Source organism: Sminthopsis crassicaudata, chromosome 6, assembly GCF_048593235.1.
Source record: "Sminthopsis crassicaudata isolate SCR6 chromosome 6, ASM4859323v1, whole genome shotgun sequence".
In the NCBI taxonomy this organism is placed as follows: Eukaryota; Metazoa; Chordata; class Mammalia; order Dasyuromorphia; family Dasyuridae; genus Sminthopsis; species Sminthopsis crassicaudata.
In genome coordinates this window covers 184,878,135-184,897,620 of record NC_133622.1, presented here as the reverse complement: position 1 = coordinate 184,897,620, position 19,486 = coordinate 184,878,135, and the positions used below count along the sequence as shown (strand labels likewise).

The 19,486-nt window shown below is 35.9% G+C and overlaps 1 protein-coding gene across 1 annotated transcript in view; it reads right to left on the bottom strand.

The window, feature by feature from the left end:
* CPZ (carboxypeptidase Z) overlaps positions 1-19,486 on the bottom strand; it is a 61,008-nt gene that overhangs the window by 20,173 nt on the left and 21,349 nt on the right. The window contains exons 5-7 of the mRNA XM_074272779.1: positions 15,647-15,843; positions 8,863-9,024; positions 1,778-1,936 (exon numbers count right to left, since the gene is read on the bottom strand). Coding sequence (XP_074128880.1) covers positions 1,778-1,936; positions 8,863-9,024; positions 15,647-15,843 — 518 coding nt within the window. The remainder of the gene's footprint in view (positions 1-1,777; positions 1,937-8,862; positions 9,025-15,646; positions 15,844-19,486) is intronic.

Genomic DNA, 19,486 nt, shown 5'->3' with positions numbered 1-19,486 from the left:
AGTGTACTAGAATATGACTGAATGATGAACAATATAGATTTGAAAGTCATTTATTAATAGATAATTAAACCACAGTGGCTAATAAGACCATCAAAAAAAGAAAGGGTGAATTGATTAGAGAGAACAGGAGACTTGAGGGTTATCTGTACTTAGTGGAGGGAAATGGATGGTCCCTCAGCAAAGGGGACTGAGAAGGAATGATTAGAGAGATAGGAAGAAAATCTGAAGATGGGAGAGTTTGGAAGGCAACGGAATGGATAGTATTCAGGAGAAGAGATAGTAACAAGTTAAGAGCGTCAAAAACTGCAGAGGAAGCAATAAGGATGAGCACAAAGAAAAGATTTAGTAATTAATAAGTCATTATAATCTTGGAGATAGCAGCTTCATTAAAGTGATGGGGATGCAAACAAGAATCCAAAGAGCTGAGGAAAATGGGGGGGATGAGGAAATTCAGGTTAAAAGTGTACACTACTTGGTTTTGAAGGTTGACTAAGATTGAGAGAATAGATATAGCATAATAGCTTGAGGGATATCAGGATCAAGTAAAGATTTTATTTTAAAAGATAGATACCTATGCACATTTGGAGACAACAAAGAAAGAACCAATAGATAAAGCAAAAATGGCAATGGAAGAAGGAAATATAGATAGCCCCTGTGCCTTTTTAATCATCTAATACAATGACTTGCATGCATCAAGTGCTTAATAATGGTTTGTTGAGTTGGATTAAATGTTTACAGGGCCAAACTCATGGATGAAATGAAAGGCTATGAAATCAAGAGTCTAAGGAGAGGGATTGCACTTTACCAGGAAAAAAAGACCATCTGTTCCTCAGAGATTGAAGTCAAGGAGCAGGGAATGGAGGATGATGGAAACATGAAAATGAGGACGGAAGAAGTCTAAGCCCAAGGCCAAATTATTTCTATTTTCTCAGTTAAGTGCAAAGCAGAGAAAGTAGAAGCAAAATAAAAGTTGATTACTTTTTCTCCTCTCTGGCAACTATTAAAATCATCCCATTTAAACCAAGCTGTATTTTTATTCTATGAGTATTTAAAGTTGTGATATCCACATACACACATATTTTTAATTTTACTAACTGAAAAGTAAAGTTTTCTCTCAGTATATTAGAAAACTGACCTTAAATCCAAGAAGATCTGGGTTTAAGTCATGTTTCTGAAATATATTTGCATGGCCCTAGGTAAGTACCAATCAGTATTTTAATAATCAATATCTATTAGTATCTGAAATTGTGAGTTGCATTGGTAGAGTTTCCTCACCTAGGAATTCCTTACACCAATGAATTCATAGATCTAGTTAGTCTCCATTTTTACAGAAGTAAACACATTAAGTACATTTACTTACACTGAACTAACTGCTTCCATTTCTATAGAGCTCTCTCTATATATTGTCTCACTTGATCTTCAGAATAACTAAGTACTGCACCCAGGGGCATACGCCAAGAAAGTGGTTCAGGCAGGAACAGAACTCAGGTTTCCTGATTTTTCTTTCATAGGATCATAAGATACAACTCTGAAGGAGACATCAAAGGTCATCTAGTTCAGCTCCCAAACTTGGTCTTAACCAAGTGAGACTGGTTGATTTGTTACGTGAGCAGTAAGGAACAGATGATATTTGAATCTAGGGTCTTTTAAGTACAAGTTTCATAGTGTTTCTCCTATCACAAACTTCCTTAAACAACATAACATTGTTACCCCACAAGAAAATCATGGCACTTCCATCAGGAAACTATTTTCACTTACCATGAAAAGTTTGTATTACCTTCTCATCGGGTGTAGGGGAGAACATTTTTTCTTCCAGGGGATGCTTCGAGAAATCAAAAGGATAGGAAACCACCAAATCGCCTCCATGGAGACTGGCTGACAGCACAAATGGGATGGTCCTCATCCACTTCATGATGGCCTTGGTCTCTGGAGCCACCTGAACAAAGAGAACAAAGACTAGAAGTGATCTTGTGGATCACTAAATTCAAAGGTTTTACAAAATGAAGATCAAGAAGGAAAGAGTGACTTGTTTAATATCACACAGCCAAGTCAGTAAAATTAATGAGATTTAAAGACTTTTTTTCCCAAATCTAGCCTTTCCCCCCTCCCAAACCGCATTGCATAGCTTATTTCAAGGCTCAGTTCACCACCTACATGATTAGTTATTAGTGTCCTTATTCTTATCAATATATTAGTGTATATTATAAATATTATATAATATATTAGCTATTGATTAGTGTTCTTTCCCTCCTCAAGTTATGAGGGATATACTAATCTATTTACACATTGTATTCTCTGTCCGTTTTCTCATAGAATAAAACCTTAGAGAATATTTTAATTTTATCTTGTTTTTATATCCTTAGTACCTAGAATAGTACTTTGCACACAGTAGGCATTTAATAAGTGCTTTTTGGATTAAACAGTTGACATCTATTTCTTACATGATCCCCATCAGACTTGAATTTCTTATTCAGGAAAACTGAAAGACCAAAACCAAGTTAGCAATCATTTATTAAGCAAGAAAGGCTGTGACGTTAAAAAATAAGGACCTGGGATAGAGGTGACTGTGATCTGTGGGCAAGGAATAATTTAAATCCTTGCCTACTATTTATGGAGCACAATGCTTGAAAATAGAGATGCACAGTTTAGTTACTGCCACCAAGTAGTGTACAGTCTAATAACATGCAGAATAGACATAAAGGGATAATTTTAATGCATAATAATAATTTCAAAAAAGAGATACTAGACTTGTAATTTCATTGAAATAGGAATTTCCTTTATTAATTCAGTATAATCCTGAAAAGGCCACTAGATGGTACGCTAGAGCACTAGACCTGGATTCAGGAAAGTCCAAGTTCAAATCTAGTCTTACACACTTCCTAGCAATGTGATCCTGAACAAGTCACTTTAACCCTACTTGCCTCAGTTTCTTCCTATGTAAAATGAACTGGAGAAGGAAAGCACAAACCATTCTAATGTCTTTGCCAAGAAAATCCCAACTGGAATCGAAGAGCTGTACATGACTGAAATGATGAATAACAACAAAAAGTCCTGAAAATTTAAATGATATTTTCCCCCAGGTTCATCTGGCAGTATGTATCAGAGTCAAGACTTGAATCAGATTTTCTTGATTTCAAGATCATCTTTTTCTCCTTTTGTAAGAAGAGATGCAAAGTATTCAATGAAGTCTTAGGAAAAGGTGATTGCTGACTTGGGAAGGGCAGGGTGAGGCAGGGGTAGACGGTGGGCCAGATGTGGCCCGCTGGTTATGGCAAATGGGCTGAGGGGCGGAGACAAAGTGTGAGCTTTTGTTTTTACTATAGTCCGGCCCTCCAACTGTCTGAGGGACAGTGAACTGGCCCCTGTTTAAAAAGTTTGAGGACCACTGAAGAGATACCAGCTGGCGTCTCTGTACATTCCATTGTGTTCCAAGAAAAATTAGACACAAAGATCCTGATGGAGCTTACTATCTCATTTTGGTTGCAGTTAATATTAATAAGGCTGAGACTTTGGGCTAATCCATATATAAGCTATCTTAATAAGTTTTTTTCTTTTTCATTTGACTTTTAGGGGAAATAAACGGCCTGACAATTTGAAACATCTCTATGTTAGTCCTCAGATAATTTCATATCATAACATCATCATTTTTGGGTGGTGAGGACACCAACTAACCTTGGAATTTACTCCCAACTCTAATATTTGTTGGCTATAAGGCACGTCATTCCTTCCCCCTTTCTAAGCTTTTGGTACTCTATCTGTAAAAATGGATATGGTTCTGTCATTTCCACACTCACAGGACTATTATAAGAGGAGTTTTATAGGTAAAGGAAAGATCATTATTTTTAGATAAATATACTGTATGAGACTTTTGTTGAGAGATGGGAAAATATCCTTGCAAAGGTTTAAGTGTTTTTTTTGTTTGTTTTGATTTAGGTTTTTTTTTTTTTTTGGTCATATAGTCCTCCATGCTTCCTTCTAGAAATCTGAGAGTTAGTATAGTGTAGAAGGTAGGGCACTAGATTTATGTTCAAATCCTGGCTTTGCTACCTACCACTGGATGCTACTGGGTAAGTCATTTAATGCTTATGGGTCCCAATTGCCACATCTGTAAGAAAAGGGGATTGGGTTGAATGATCTCTAAAGCCCTTCTACTTTGGAATCTCTGTATTATAACTCACTCTGCTCTTGTCCAAGTGTTCCTTAGCTACTTGGGGTCACTTTGCATCCCAAACTATCTTTCAAACAACTATTTTTAGCTATTACCATAACATGAACCTGTATTGTAGGGATGGTGGTCCATCTTCTTCCCTCTCCCCCACCTTACTCTGCTTCCTATCCCTCCTAGCCTAACTAGCCTGGGTCTTATTTATCCTCCAACTGCCCTTATGGAAGATTCAATGTAAGGATCTCCTTAGAAAGTGTTTATCAAACTTACTTCAAATTAGAGAAAAATGGGAAAACTCCTATGAGGAGTCAACATGGTAAGAACCATTTTATTGCGTTGAAATCTACCTCCCTGAAATCTCATTCATTGTTCCTCATTTTGTCCCATGGATTAAGCAGAACAGGCTTTGTAACCCATGATATAGATACAGCATTTAAGACCACCATCTAAGTTATATGATCTCTTTAACATTAGTTAACTGTCTCTTATGATTTCTGGGAAGTCTGATTTATCAATTAACCAATCAACAAGCATTTATCATATGGTTATATATAAGTTATTATATGGGTATTTTATTGCTTGCTTTCTCTTTGCTGGGTAAAAGAGGGAGAAAATTTGGAACTCAAAATAAAAAAATAATAAATATTTTTAAAAAGTGCTTTTTGTATTCCAGACACTGTACTAAGCATTAGGATTAGAAGGAAAAAAGAATAAATATTTATTAAAGCTTGTTATGTGCTAGGCACTGGGCTAAACAATTTTTTATTTTTCTATATTTTAAATAGTTTCATTTATTATAGGTCTGAAACATCAAGATAAGAGTTTCTGCAGTTTGAGATGAGTTATGGCATTAATGATGAGTCTTTGTATATTTTTTTAAAAATTGTATGCTAAAATTTTTTTAAACAAATATTATATCATTTGATTTTTCACAATAATCCTAAAATGTAGGTGCTGTTATTATCCCCTTTTCAAAGTTAAAAAAACTAAGTTAAATACAGGTTTACATATACTCTATACATTGGATTTGAACTTGTTTTTCTGACTCTAGGCCCAGCACCCTATTTACTAAGCTACCTAGCGGCATCAAAAATTAAAAATAAAGTTACTCTTGAGGCATTTATCACTTATGTCTGATTTTTCATGACCTCATTTAGGGTTCTCTTGGGAAAAATACTAGACTGGATTGTCATTTTCTTCTCCAACTCATTTTAAAAATGAGGAAACTGAGGCAAACAGACTTTCCCAGAGTCACACAACTAATCAGTGTCTGAGGCTGGATTTGAATTTGGGTCGCTCTGATTCCAGGCTCAAGCTGCAGATTCAGACCCTACCTGTTGCTCTGAAATCTTTGGTCTCATGATTCTACCCCTGATTCATCCACTAATTAAAATGCCATGACTTTGGATAAGGCATTTACTATCTGTGTGCATTAGTTTCCTCATCTGTTAAAATAAAGGGATTAGACTGCAGGATCTTGAATCTTCTCTAATCTCTAATTAAATATGTCTCACTCCTCTCACTCTAATAAAATATCTCTCTAGTCATAGGGTATCTCTCTCTATATATTATTTTTATAATAATAGCTTTTTATTTTTCCAAATATATGCAAAAATGGTTTTCAAAAAAGTTTCGCCTTTGTAAAACTTTTGTGTTCCAAACTTTTCTTTCTCCCTCTCCCCTATCTCCTTCCCAAGACAGCAAGTAATTCAACATAGGCTAAATATGTGTAATTCTCTTATAAACATGATTCTACATTTATCACAGCATCATATTTTGTTTCTTTTTTGAAAAAAATAGATTTTTTTATTTTTCCAAATACAGGTAAAAATAGCTTCAAACATTCACCTCACAACCCTGTATTCCAAATTTTTCTCTCTCCCCTAGACAGCAAATAATCTAATACAGGTTAAACATGTACAATTCTTTGAAGCATATTTCCATATTCATCATGCTGCACAAGAAAAGTCAAATCAAAATATAAAAAAAAAGAAATATGAAAAATTAAAAAAAAAACAAGCAAACAAACAACAACCACAACCAAAAAAGCTGAAAATACTGTTTTGATCCATCTCTGTAATTCTATCTCTGAATGCTCATGGCTCTTTCCATCACAGGAGGATATATTTTTATGCAAGAAAAGAAATACACAAAATCTGCTCAAACACTTTTTTTCCCCCTGAAACTATCTCAAAGTTTTGCATTTCTCATAAAGACTTCACAAAGAGTGTGTTAGTCAACTTTGTTCTGCATGGACATTTCAGACATGCTGCTGGCTGAGCAGTTTTTAAAATGTACACTCAGCAGGGCAGGTTTTAATGAAAGCTTTCAGAGCTGGAAGCAAAGAAGCCTGGGGAATAGTAGCAGAGATGGGGGATACAGCTGTACCCCCTAAGTTATCATCCATCCCCTTTGGGGAGAAAAAAGCAAATAATGAGACAACATGCTGATATTGGGGGTTTATTCAGTAAAACAAATTCCAAGGGATATCCTAGGTCTGGGCTTTTTTATTTCTATACTCATGTACAGTGAGCACTGATGGGAAGGGTAGGTAGAAAGGACCTTCATTGATAAGTCTCCAGACCCTTTTGTCCATTCCCAACTATAAAAACTACAGAATTATGGAGCTGGTCCTTCCTTGGCCACCAATTAACTCCTTAGAAGATCTCCCACTCTCATTTCACATCTACACCTCTCAGAAACCATACCTATGCAATGAGGGGGATTTGATCATCATATCTCACTCCCTTCCCCCCATACCGACACACTTCTTACTTCCCTGGCTTCCTTTAAGACTGCTCAAACCCACTTTCTTCAACAAGCCTTTTCAGGATTCAGATTAGCTTCTATCTACCCTATATAATCTTATGTTTCTAGAATATGCGCTCTTTGGTGATAATGATTTGTATTTTGCCTCTCTATTTATTCCTAGAACTTAGCTCGATACCTGGAATGTGCTAAGAGTTCTCAAAGACTGCTGTTGAATGAGATGCCTGAAGACAATTCCAATTGTTCAGTAATGAAGAAAGCCATCTACACCCAGGGAGAAAACTGTGGGAACTGAGTGTGGAGCACAACAAAGTATTTTTCTCTCTTTTTGTTGTATGCATTTTGCTTTTTTTTTCTTGTTTTTCCCCCTTTGATCTTCTTTTTCTTGTGAAGCAAGAGGATTGTATAAATATGTATACATATATTACATTTAACATATATTTTAACATGTTTAACATATTTTGAATCACTTGCCATCTAGGGGAGAAGATAAGAGGAGGAAGGGAAATTTGGAACACAAAGTTTTACAAGAATCAGTGTTGAAAAATTATCCATGCATATGGAAAATAAAGTATTTGAAAATAAAAAACTTTAATAAAAATAAATATATACTTTAGTGATTCAAAAAAACCTACTATTGATTGTCGACTAACTAATAGGTTTCTAAAGTCACTTCTATTAGTCTATAAGCTTCTAAACTACTGTTTTTTGTTTTTCTTTTTATCCCCAGCACAGCCCAGTTCTGACACATGGTATATACCCCCAAAATGTTTATTTTATATCAAAGTTTCTAGGGTTTTGCCTGACTTTACCACTAACTTACTCTGAGTGACTCCCATGTCACTAAAGGTAAAACAAAACAAATAATACAAATAAACAAGCAAACATGTAATAGAATATACTCTGAACTAGGTGTCAAAGGCCTGGCTTCAAATCCTAAATCTGCATTTACTAACTCTGCAAACTTAGGTAAATTATTCAATAAGGTTCAGGTTTTTTTTTAAAGCATTAGATAATTTCCAAGGTTCCCTCTTACTCCAAGAATCCTCTGAACCCTAACTTTCCCATGAGCTATAAGAATCCTTAAAAAGGCACCAACTCAACCCTTTCCTCTGTATCAGAGAACTTGGTGGCCCAACACTGCTCCCAAAAAACAGAGGCGGGGACTCTACCCACACCCTCTGATTCCATCTCCAGAGCTCTTTCTAGGGGGTCATCCTCAGGAGGCAGTAATCACATGGCTTTGGTGCCAAGCATTCAACTACCAAAAGTCATCCAAATGATAGAGTGTTTGGGTGAGAGATGTCAAGGTGGAAAAATAATTTTATATTTGTTCTATGATCCTAGGAGAGTCCCTCCTGTTCCCATTGGCTTGATTCAAGAACATAGTCTAACAGGGGAAGACAATCCATTCACATGTATTCTAGATAGCACTAGATGGTTTATATACAAAGCTGTTAGAAACAGAATTTCTGAAAGAAATATACAAATATTATGAATTTCTTTTATATCCCATATTCCCTAGCATAGGGCTGGGCTGCATGTATAGTAAGTATCTGATAAAAGCCTATTGATTCAAATAATCTTTGAAGCTAAGGGACACTGTTCATAATTCCCTTTTCCCCTCCTAACTTTCACCTAGCTCTTTGTGTTATATTCGTAAAATTCCCTGGGGTAGCCTTGTGTATTATAGTTTTATATATTTATATCTTATTCCTCTTGTAAGTTTTGAGCCCCATGGAGGTCAAAGTTTACACACTTTTAGGGGTCTGTACACAGTAGCCACTTAGTAAATGTAGTAATGAACGGATTGGATAGGGTTAGATTGGACTGTCTGAAATCACCTGAATATAGTAGTCTATGTTCCCCTGGGGAGTTAAAAAAAAAACTGATTGTGTTGGAGTTGGTAAAAGATGTGTAATTCATACCTTACCCCACCAGTAATACTCTGGAATGGGAATATGGTCAGTTCGAACTCCTCGGGTATTTGCTAGCTGGTAATATTCTGAAGTCAGGTCAGGGAAGTTGCGGTTGAGGTCCAGATGCTGAGAGTTTTGCCGGCCACTTGTCCATCCATTATATCCTGCACCCTGAAATCAGGTAGTGTTTAAGTCAATTTAATACATCAACTACTTCTCAATTCCCAGATAAGGCAAGTATGGAAAGGATGAAACAATATGGTAAAGGGATAAGAGCAACATATTGGGAGTGAGGAAATTTGGATCTATCAATCACTATTTATTAAACACCTATTATGCACCAAGTTAACACTGTGGTAAGTGTTGGGTTCTACTCCTACCTCCTATCATCAAATCCTTGTCTGACCTAGACCAAGACCTTATTTTTTAGATATTATTTTTCTTGTGCTATCATAAATGATGGCATGGCAAGTTTCATTGGAAACTAGAAAGATCCCTATGAACTTATTCAGAGGAAAATGAGCAGAACTAAGGAATCAATTTGTACAATGACACAAACATCAAAGAGAAAAGGCAGTAAGAAGATTTTGATATTCTGATCCATGCAACGACAGTTCAAAAAGCTGAAAATAAAGCACTCAACTCCAGCTGAAGAGGTGATGAACTTAAATGAAGAGAAAGACATCTTCAGACATATATGTGTGTGTATATATATATATATATATACATATATATATATATATGTATATATATATATATATATATGTAGAGAGAGAGAGAGAGAGAGAGAGAGAGAGAGAGAGAGAGAGAGATGAGAGAGAGAGAGATGGAAGCAAATAAAAATATGCAGATAATGTCAGAGTCAGATAGTGAAAGAGAAACAAATTAAACACACAGAACTAGATAGAAATAGGATAGACAAAGGACAGACAGAGAGATGAACAAAAAGATGGTGACAGAAAGAGATAAAAGATGAAGAAGGCAAATAGACAGATGTAGATATAGACAGATATAGAGACAAAAGACAGAGATAAACAGATGATAGAAATAGATGATAGATGAATAGAGACAAACAGATATAAACTGAATCAGATAGTTACAGAGAGAAAAGGGGGGAGAGAGAGAAAGACAGAAAGAGACAGACACAGAAAGAGAGAAAGATACAGACAGAGAAACACAGAGAGTCAGAGGCAGAAACAGAGAAAAAGAAAGAGAAATGCAGAGAAATGGACAAACTAGATAATTGTAAACAGGATAGGCAAATAAATAAAAGATAGATGGATAGATAGATTTCACTAGACAGAAATGACTATGCAATGGGAGAATGGAGAGAGGGCAATAGGAGTCACAGATTATAAGTAAATGTGAATTTTTAAATAAAAGTCCAAATATTGATCATCATGCCCTGGTCAGACCAAACGTAGGGTAAATGTTGCGTTTAGTGCTGATCATTTCATTTTTAAAAAAGACAATATAAGCTAGAGTTGGTCCAGAGCAGAATAATCAGAATAGTAAAAGGGCTGAACACTATTATATTCCATTGATAAGTTGAAGGACCGAGTAATAGGAGACTGGAGAAAAGACTTAAGGAGGTGAGGCTGAGAGTTACCTTCAAATATTCAGAGTGTTATCATGGAAAAGAGGGATTCACCTGTCCTGTGGAGGATCAGTAGATATAAAGTGCTAAAAATATGCTAATTACAGTCTTTCTATATATCATGATTTAGTAGTCTTCCATTTCTAATAGTTTATATTTTGTATCTTAAAGTCCCTTCCACTTCTGATAAGGAAGAAGATTTAATTTAATATAGCCTTATCTAACATTGGAAGAACTACTTCATTAAGAGAAGTTTGCCTCATTAGGAGGGGTGTTAAATTAAAGGCTATTGAAAGTTGTTAAAAATTCACTCATCAGAGCTGGAATCAAAGCTGGAAGAAATTTAAGACACAGAAAGAGAGAGAGAGAGAGAGAGAGAGAGAGAGAGAGAGAGAGAGAGAGAGAGAGAGAGAGAGAGAGAGAGAGAGAGAGAGGGGGGGGGGGGGAGGGAGGGAGGGAAAGAGAGAGAGAGAGACAGAGAGAGAGAGAGAGAGAGAGACAGAGAGAGAGAGAGAGAGAGAGAGAGAGAGAGAGAGAGAGAGAGAGAGAGAGAGAGAGAGAGATCCTCTGCTCTATCTATTGCTATATTTATATTCATTCAAGCAGAAGGTATTTTTGTTTAGGTATGGGTTGTACTGGATAATCTCTCAGGTTTTTTTCAGTGACAAGACTTTCTTGGTACAATATCAATGTTCTAAGAAGCCTTTCATCTCCACCATTTTATATTCCATGTTCTAAATGCCTTCCATCTTTATCATTCTATATTTTAAAGCTTCTTACATTTCTTACATTCTATAATCTTTGCTCTAAGGTTCTGTATTCTAAGGTTCCTTCATCAATAATGTGTCATTTTAGATAGAATACTAGACCTGGAGCCAGAAAACTCACATGGTCTATCATAGATACTTGCTATCTCTTCTGCCTCAGTTTCCTCAGTTTCATAAAATGAATATAAACAGTGTCTCATACTTCAAGCTCAAAGGAGATAATATAATAGCTAGCAATCATATAATACCTACTATGTGATAGGCACTTGCTAAGCTAAGGACCTTGCAAACATCTTATCCTCACAACAACCCTGTAAGGTATATGCATTATTATCCCCATTTTACAGTTGAAGAAACTAAAGCCAAAAGAAATTAGGTCTCTGAAGCAGAATATGAACTCAGGTCTCCATAGCCAGCACTCTATTCACTGAACCACTCAGCTACCTATTTACCTAATCTGTGCAAAATACTTTACAAATCATAAAGTACTAAAATTGTGCAAATTATCATTATTATATTTCATGATCTAACAATTTTCCATTTCTAAAGTATTCTATATTGTAAGGTCCCTTCCACTTCTGACATTCTATGATCTATGTCCCAAGCTCCATCTAGTTCCAATATGCCATGATTCTAAGGCTCATTGGTAAGCTCCATTGAACTGGCTCTTTGTCTTTTTGTTTAATAGAGTATATAATGAAACCATTCTCAAGGACGCAGTCTACATTAGACAGGGCCTCTCCCTCCTGATGTGCTGTCCTCTCTAATGTGTCCTGGCTGTAACTATTGAAAGCTTACCCGCCCAGTGGGACATAAGAGGATAAAAGCTTCAGAAACTCACAAACAGTGCAATAGAGAACTCTGGGCCATAATTACTTTCAATGGGATTTGGCCAGAGCTCAAGGGGTAAACCCATAGACCTGGTCTTGAGAAAAATGTACTGGTTTCTAAGTCACCATGGGGAGTAAGTGAGGGCAGCTCTTTATCCTGCTGTGTACAAGACAGGCCCCTTAAGGCCAATTCAGGCCAGCAGCTCAGGATTGAATCATCCTGTCCATTCCCAGGTTCATCCTTTTTAGGCCAGCCCTGCAGGAAGCCTTCATCTTTAGATAACTTTTATCCTCAGGTTGTTCCAAGGATGTAATCTGCTTAAATTTGTCAATTCTACCTCAATCTTATCAAATTTTTTTTATTTGTCTCTCGCTTCCTATTTCTATTGCCATAATACAAGCTGAAGCCTTACCATCCCTTGCTTGACAAGTTGCAATAGTCTCTAGAATGGGCTTCATGCATCCATGAAATTATGTGGCCTTGTGAGGAGAGCTCCAGCCTCGAAGTCAGTAAGACTTGGTTTGGTTCATGCCTTATGTTCTACCTAGTTATAGATCTATGGATAGGTCACTGATCACTCCTGGCTTCATTTACTATTTTTATAAAATTATGAGATTGCATTATACTATAAAACTTAACCTATGACTCCATGAGCCATTCACTCTCATTCTGACCTACCCAAAATAATCGTAATATATTTCTTCATTTCTCAATTTGGTTCATGACCCTTCAATAGCCTCTGATTAGTCATAGGATAAAGTTCTTATTCCTTAGCCTGAGGCATTAAAAGTCATTTATAATAATGACTTTTGTCATTGTATAACAATGACCCAAGCTAATCTTTCACTGATCTTCACAAGCTCCATTTTCTAATAGGCTCCTCCCCCAAAAAATTATATCTGGAGTTCCCAATCTCCATGCCTTGGCTCACATCATACCTTATTCCTGCAAAGTTTCAGTACCTTACTCACCCATAAGCCCCTAATTGACATCTTCCTAGCTATCCTTCAAGGCCAGATTATAATACAACTTTCTCCATGAAGAAAACTGACTTCTCCAAGTAAAAGCAAGTCCTGTTCTAATCAAAGAACTCTTGGCTTGTTCTCTGTAACAGACTGACCATCATTTCCTTTCTCTCCTACAATTTAGCCTTACTAAATGATGTCTCACAATCCAAGAGATGAACCTTTCATATCCTATAGACTTCCCACCTGTAATAATAATAACAATATTACAATTAGCATTTATATGATGACTTTTAAGGTTTACAAAACACATAACAAATATTATCTCATTTTACTGTCACAACAACCATGAGAAATAATTATTTGTTATTCTTACTGAGGCAGACAGAGATCAAGTAACTTTCCCAATATCACATGACTAGTAAATGTCTGGGGAAGAATTTGGATAGGTCTTCATGATTTCAGGTCTATGCATTATGGATCCATCTAACTGGACAAATGAGACAGTTGGACTCAATGGCCTCTAATAGTCCTGCCCATTCCAAATCTTGATCCTATGTTTCATAGCTCTCAAATATATATGCCTACATAAAGCCAAAAATGCATAAAAAAATAAAGAAATTATTCATGCAAATGATATCTCATTATTATTCTCCCAAACAACTGCTTTAGAGTCACAGAATCGATACAATTTAGATGGCACAATGGATAGAACACTAGCCCAGGAATCAAGAGGCCACAGATACTAAACATTATTAGCTGTATGACCCTGAAAAAGTCTCAACTCTAACTGCCTCAAAAAAATCACTAAAGAATCACAGAATCTCAGGGAAGAAAAGAAACATCAGATATATCCAAAAGACCTGCAGACAGCACGGATCTGCTACTTACTGCTTGTTTGACTTTGTAAGTCCCCTTTTTTAGCCTAAATTTTCTAATTTATCAAATGAGATTTTGGACCAATCTCTATAGTCTTTTCCAGGAATGAATCCTATTGTCTTAACGCTGAGGTACCACTACCACCTCTCATATAAAAGAGGTTAAGATGGCAAGAAAAGATAATGATAAATGTTGGAGGAGATGTGGGAAAACTGGAACACTAATATATTGTTGATGGAATTGTGAATTGATCCAACCATTCTGGAGATCAATTTGTGACTATGCCCAAAGGGCTATCAAACTGTGCATACCTTTTGATCCAGTGGTGTTTTTACTGGAATAGTAGTTCTTCAACTACAAAATGGGGATAACAATTCATTTACCTTACAGGGTATATGTATGGTATGTATCCCAAAGAGATCATAAAAAAGGGGAAAGGATCTATGTGTCCAAAAATGTTTGTTTGTAGCAGTCCTTTTTGTAGTGGCAAGGAACTGGAAACTGAGTGGATGCCCATCAGTTGGAGAATGGCTGAATAAGTTGTGGTATATGAATGTTGTAGAATATTACTGTTCTGTAAGAAATGACCAGCAGATGATTTCAGAAAGGCCTGGAGAGACTGACATGAACTGATGCTGAGTGAAATGAGCAGAACCAGGAGATCATCATACACAGCAACAAGAAGATTATGCAATGATCAATTCTATGGCCATGGCTTTTTTCAACAGTGAAGTGATTCAGGCCAATTCCAATAGACTTGTGATGGAGAGTCATCTGTTCCAGAGAAAGGACTGTGGGGACTGAGTGTGCATGACACCTTTTTTTTTGTTTGCTTTCTCATTTTTCCCTTTGATATGATTTTTGTTATGCAGCATGCCAATTATAGAAATATGTATTGAAAAATTTCAGATGTTTAATATATATTGGATTATTTGATATCTAGGAGAGGGGTGGGGGAAGAAAGGGAGAAAAAATATGGAACACAAGGTTTTGCAAATGTGAATGTTGAAAACTATTTTTGCATAAATTTTGAAAATAAGCTATTATTTTTTTTTTAATTGTCTTATGTAACTGTAATAAAAATCCCTCACATGTGACTATTTAGAAATTCACAAAGTAAAGCTCTTCCAATTCCTTTGATAAATGTTGTTTTCCCCAATTAGGGTATAAGCTCCATGAGAACAGAGGCTGCTTTTCTTTTCCTTCAGATTTGTATTTGTATTCAAATGTTTAGCACAGTGCTAAAACATGGTAAACACTTTATCAGTGCTTACAAATTTTACTAGCTGTCCAATTTCACCAGTTATAGATGAAGAAGCTTTGATGTTGTTGCTATCAAGTCATTTTCAGTTATAAACAACTCTTCATGATCCAATTTGAGGTTCTCTTGGCACTCGAATGCTTTGCCATTTTTTCTCATATTATTTTACAAATGAGGAAACTGAAACAAACAGGATAAAGTGACTTACCTAAGGTCATACAGCTAAGAAGTATCTGAGACCAGATTTGAACTCATGAAGATGAGTTTTCCTGATTCTGAGCCTAGTGATCTATCCACTGTACCACCTAACTGAGAAGAAATTTAGAAACCCAGAAAAGCTCTTTCCTAAGAACAGAGCCAATAAATGGCAGGATCCACTCTGTATCCTGGACCTCCAACCCCTAATCCAGTGCTATTTCCACCAATCCATATTGAATGGCTTATTGCCCTATTCTACTCCTATTTCCCAAGGAATAAGAGGTCAGACTTTCACCTCTGCCGCTGCCACATCATAGCCATCAGGATTCATAGAAGGTAGCAGGTGAATCCGGGTGGTGTTAATCAGGGTCTGGATTCGTGGATTGCCCAGCAAGTACTCTGAGCACAGATATTGAGCAAGGTAAATGAGCATCTCCTTCCCGGTCACTTCATTTCCATGTATGTTGCCAATGTACTTAAATTCTGGTTCGACTGTGGAAAGAGACATTGAAAGGAGACATCATTTAGAAATGATGCTGTCTTTTGAAAGCCAGACATGCCATTGGTTAGTCAGTGAGTTACAAAAAGTTATTGTTGGTCATTTAGCACGAATATGTCCATTGAGATATCTTTCAGAGACACTTGAATTATAGAATCATGGAATAAAAGACTTAAAAAGAGTTAGAGGTCATTTCATCCCCATCTTTCACCCACTATAGAAAGCTTCTCCAGAAAATCCCTCCCAGCCTCTACTTGAAATGCTTGGACAGTAGATTTAACAATGGGAAAGAACCTTTGAGATCTTCAAGTCCAATCTCCTCATTTTATAAATGAGGAAATTCAATCGCAGAGAAGTTATAGGACTTATTCTAGGTCAAACAGTTAGTATAGTTCAAACCAAGTCTTCCTGATTCCAAATTCAGTGCTCAATTCACTCCACTACGCTGACTCATCACTGGAAGGAATATCAACATAGATGAGGTCTCAGATTTACCACCCAGCAAGGATAAATATATACTGGGGTTATGAAGAAAAGCTTTCTACTTTTCTGAGCCTAGTCTTTTCCCCAAAGAACAATCTCTACTCTAGATATGCCCCCTCACACAATTTTGACATCCCAAACTTAAAGCTAGAAAAAATTTTAGAGATCATTGAGTGCAAATCTCCCTCCATCCTTTTTTTAACAGAGAGGAAAATGAAGACAGGAGTAAAGTGGCTTGGCCAGAATCAAAAAGCAATTAAGAATCTGAAGGAGCATTTGAACCCACACCTTCTTGACTGAATATTCTGTTCATTCTTTAATGCCATTTTCTTCTTCTTACTTGGAAACAGCCCATATCTAAAATCTTTCTTTCTGGAAATTCCCAGTTTCCCAAGGGCTTCTTGTTTGTGACCTCAGAGATGAGATGCCAATTGAACTACTTTGTGGAAACCATGTCACTTCACATAAAATCCCTAGTACTCTTCAGCATCTTCATACTACAGTGACTTTGAATGCACTGAACCAGAAGATGTGGCAAAAGTTTAGTGTAACCATATGCCCTACTTGTTCTCCCTGCTTCACATTTTGTGCTTCCAATTTGGGGTATCTCCAACTAATCCAGGTAATATGCCAAATAAAAGCTTACTACTTTTAGCATTGAATAGCCTGCCTAATAATTCTGCAAAGTCCCCTAGAATTCCACAAACTTTATGGTTCAGGCACTGAAGCATCTGGTTTAGACCACTGTGTCACTATAGAACCAGCATTGACTTCCAATCCTTGCTTTTAATTCAGCCCTCTGAGGCCAAAGTAAATAAGTTAGTCTTTTTGATAGCCCTTCAAATACCTCAATAGCTATCATTTTCTCCTAAAGTCTTTTTTTCTTCAAGTTAGGCATTCATGAGTTTCTTTAATAGACTTTTGGAAGATCCTGAATCAGACCTTGGAAATTCATGTCTATCTAATTTACCAATGAATCATTATTCACGTGATGATAGTCTACTCACTTTTACTTTTTCCATCAATTATTCCTTAAACACTCATAGAAACCAGGTAGAAATAAATGCCCATTATATCAGCTCAAATTTTCTATCATTTTAAGGTTTGTGAAGAACTGTATTTCCATTATCCTACTTCATCCTCACAGCCTGTGAAGAGATATAATTAGTATTTCTATTTTATCCATGAAAAAACTGAGACACAAAGGAAGTTCTATCCTCATTACCCTGCTCTGCATGAGGAGGCAGAGAAAAGTTATATGGATTGTTGGAAGGAGTTCATATAAATATGGTGAATCATTTACACTAACAAATCTTCCCAGATCCACATTGAGGAGGTATTCATAGAGTCAGGGATGAACAGGATGAGTACTGAGAAAGGAAGGAATGAAATTCACTAACTTAATGACTAAATCATTTAATTTCTCTGTTTTAATTTTTTTCTTTTTTTAAAAATTTGGATCTGATGACTTCTAATGTCATTTTTAGTTCTAAACCTATAATCCTCTAAAGGAGGACCAATGAAACAATAAGCAACCAAATACCTCAAATCAGTGTAATACCTGGCAATAGGGACATTGAAACCTAGGGCAACTAAAGAACTTGCCCAAAATTAAGGCTGGGGCAACTACTTAATTCAGACACTGAATTCAAGACTGCTTGAAATTAACTGAAATCAAGTTTGCATCTGGAGAGAATATCTGCTGAAAGTTTCACAAGCAACTATAAACGGAATGTCTTAGAAATAAAAAAAATGAGACTTCCTGTATAATACATTAATAATTTAAGAGGAAAATCTAAAATGCATTTAAAGATTTTTAAAAACTATACACAAAAACATATCCATAATCTCTTAGCTTGCTGTATAAAGTACAAGACCCAGCTGGGGAAAGATAAAGAAATCTAATCAAGTGAAAGCATCTGAATCAAAAATGAAACTCACCTCTCTGAGATCCATGGTGAGCAAAATGCAAAATAGTAAAAAAAAAAAAAAAAAAAAAGGAATTTATACATAATATAATTTCACATTTTTTCCCATAAAACCTCAGCACTCAAACAACATCAGTGAGAATAACTAAATAAATACTCTACTTCTTATCTGTCAGACCTTGGAAACTGAGATTTATCTAATTGGTCAATGAATCATTATTCACATAATGGTCGTCTATTTACTTCTAGTCTTCACATCAATTATTCCTCAAAAAACCTCTTTAAAACTAGATAGAAATAAATTTTCATCATTCCAATGAAATTTTCTCACTTTTTCTAGCACTTTAAGGTTTATGAAAAAATGTACACACATTACCCTATTTCACCCTCACAACCTATAAAGAGATGCTATTAGTATTTCCATTTTATGCATGAAGAAACTGAGACACAGAGATATTAAGTAACTCGCCTAGATACACATAGCAAGCAAATATCTGAGGAAAGATTCAAATCCAGGCCACCTCGACGGCTGATCTAGTACTTTCAGAAAATGCAGTTTCTCATTACTTACTGATTATAGTTAGGGTCTTAAAACAGTGTCTACTTAACATAAAGTAAAATTTGGCAGTTATCTATTTAACGCAAACAGATATCCAAAGTGAATAATTCCAGCTAAAATAAAACAATAGCAATATGTAGCAATATCTTATATTAGTAACAATAAATCCCTCGGCTGAATGTGGATCACAATATATTTTCATGTTCTTTTGTAATTGTTTGCTTGCTTTTTTTCTTTCTCATTTTTATCTGATTTTTTTGATCTGATCTTTCTTGTGCAGCATGATAAATATGTAAATGTGTACAGAAGAATTGCAGATGTTTAACATGTATTAGATTGCTTGCTGTCCGGGGAGGACGTGGGGGAAGGGAGGGAGAAAAATTTGGAACACAAGATTTTATAAGGATGAATATTAAAAACTCTCTTTGCATATATTTTGAAAATAAAAATCCATGATTAAAAAAACTGACTCCCTCATGTATATATGCAGCTTATTAAGTGTTTCTCAGAATGTCAGTTACAAGATATTTCAGGGATAATCTAGGTCAACTCCTACCTGAAAAAAGATCCTCCCTAGGGTTTCAGTAAAATCAGTATATCAATACACTGTTCTTAGAGCCCTAAACTGGTTGAGCTATTCTGAAAAGCAATTTAGAACTATGCCCC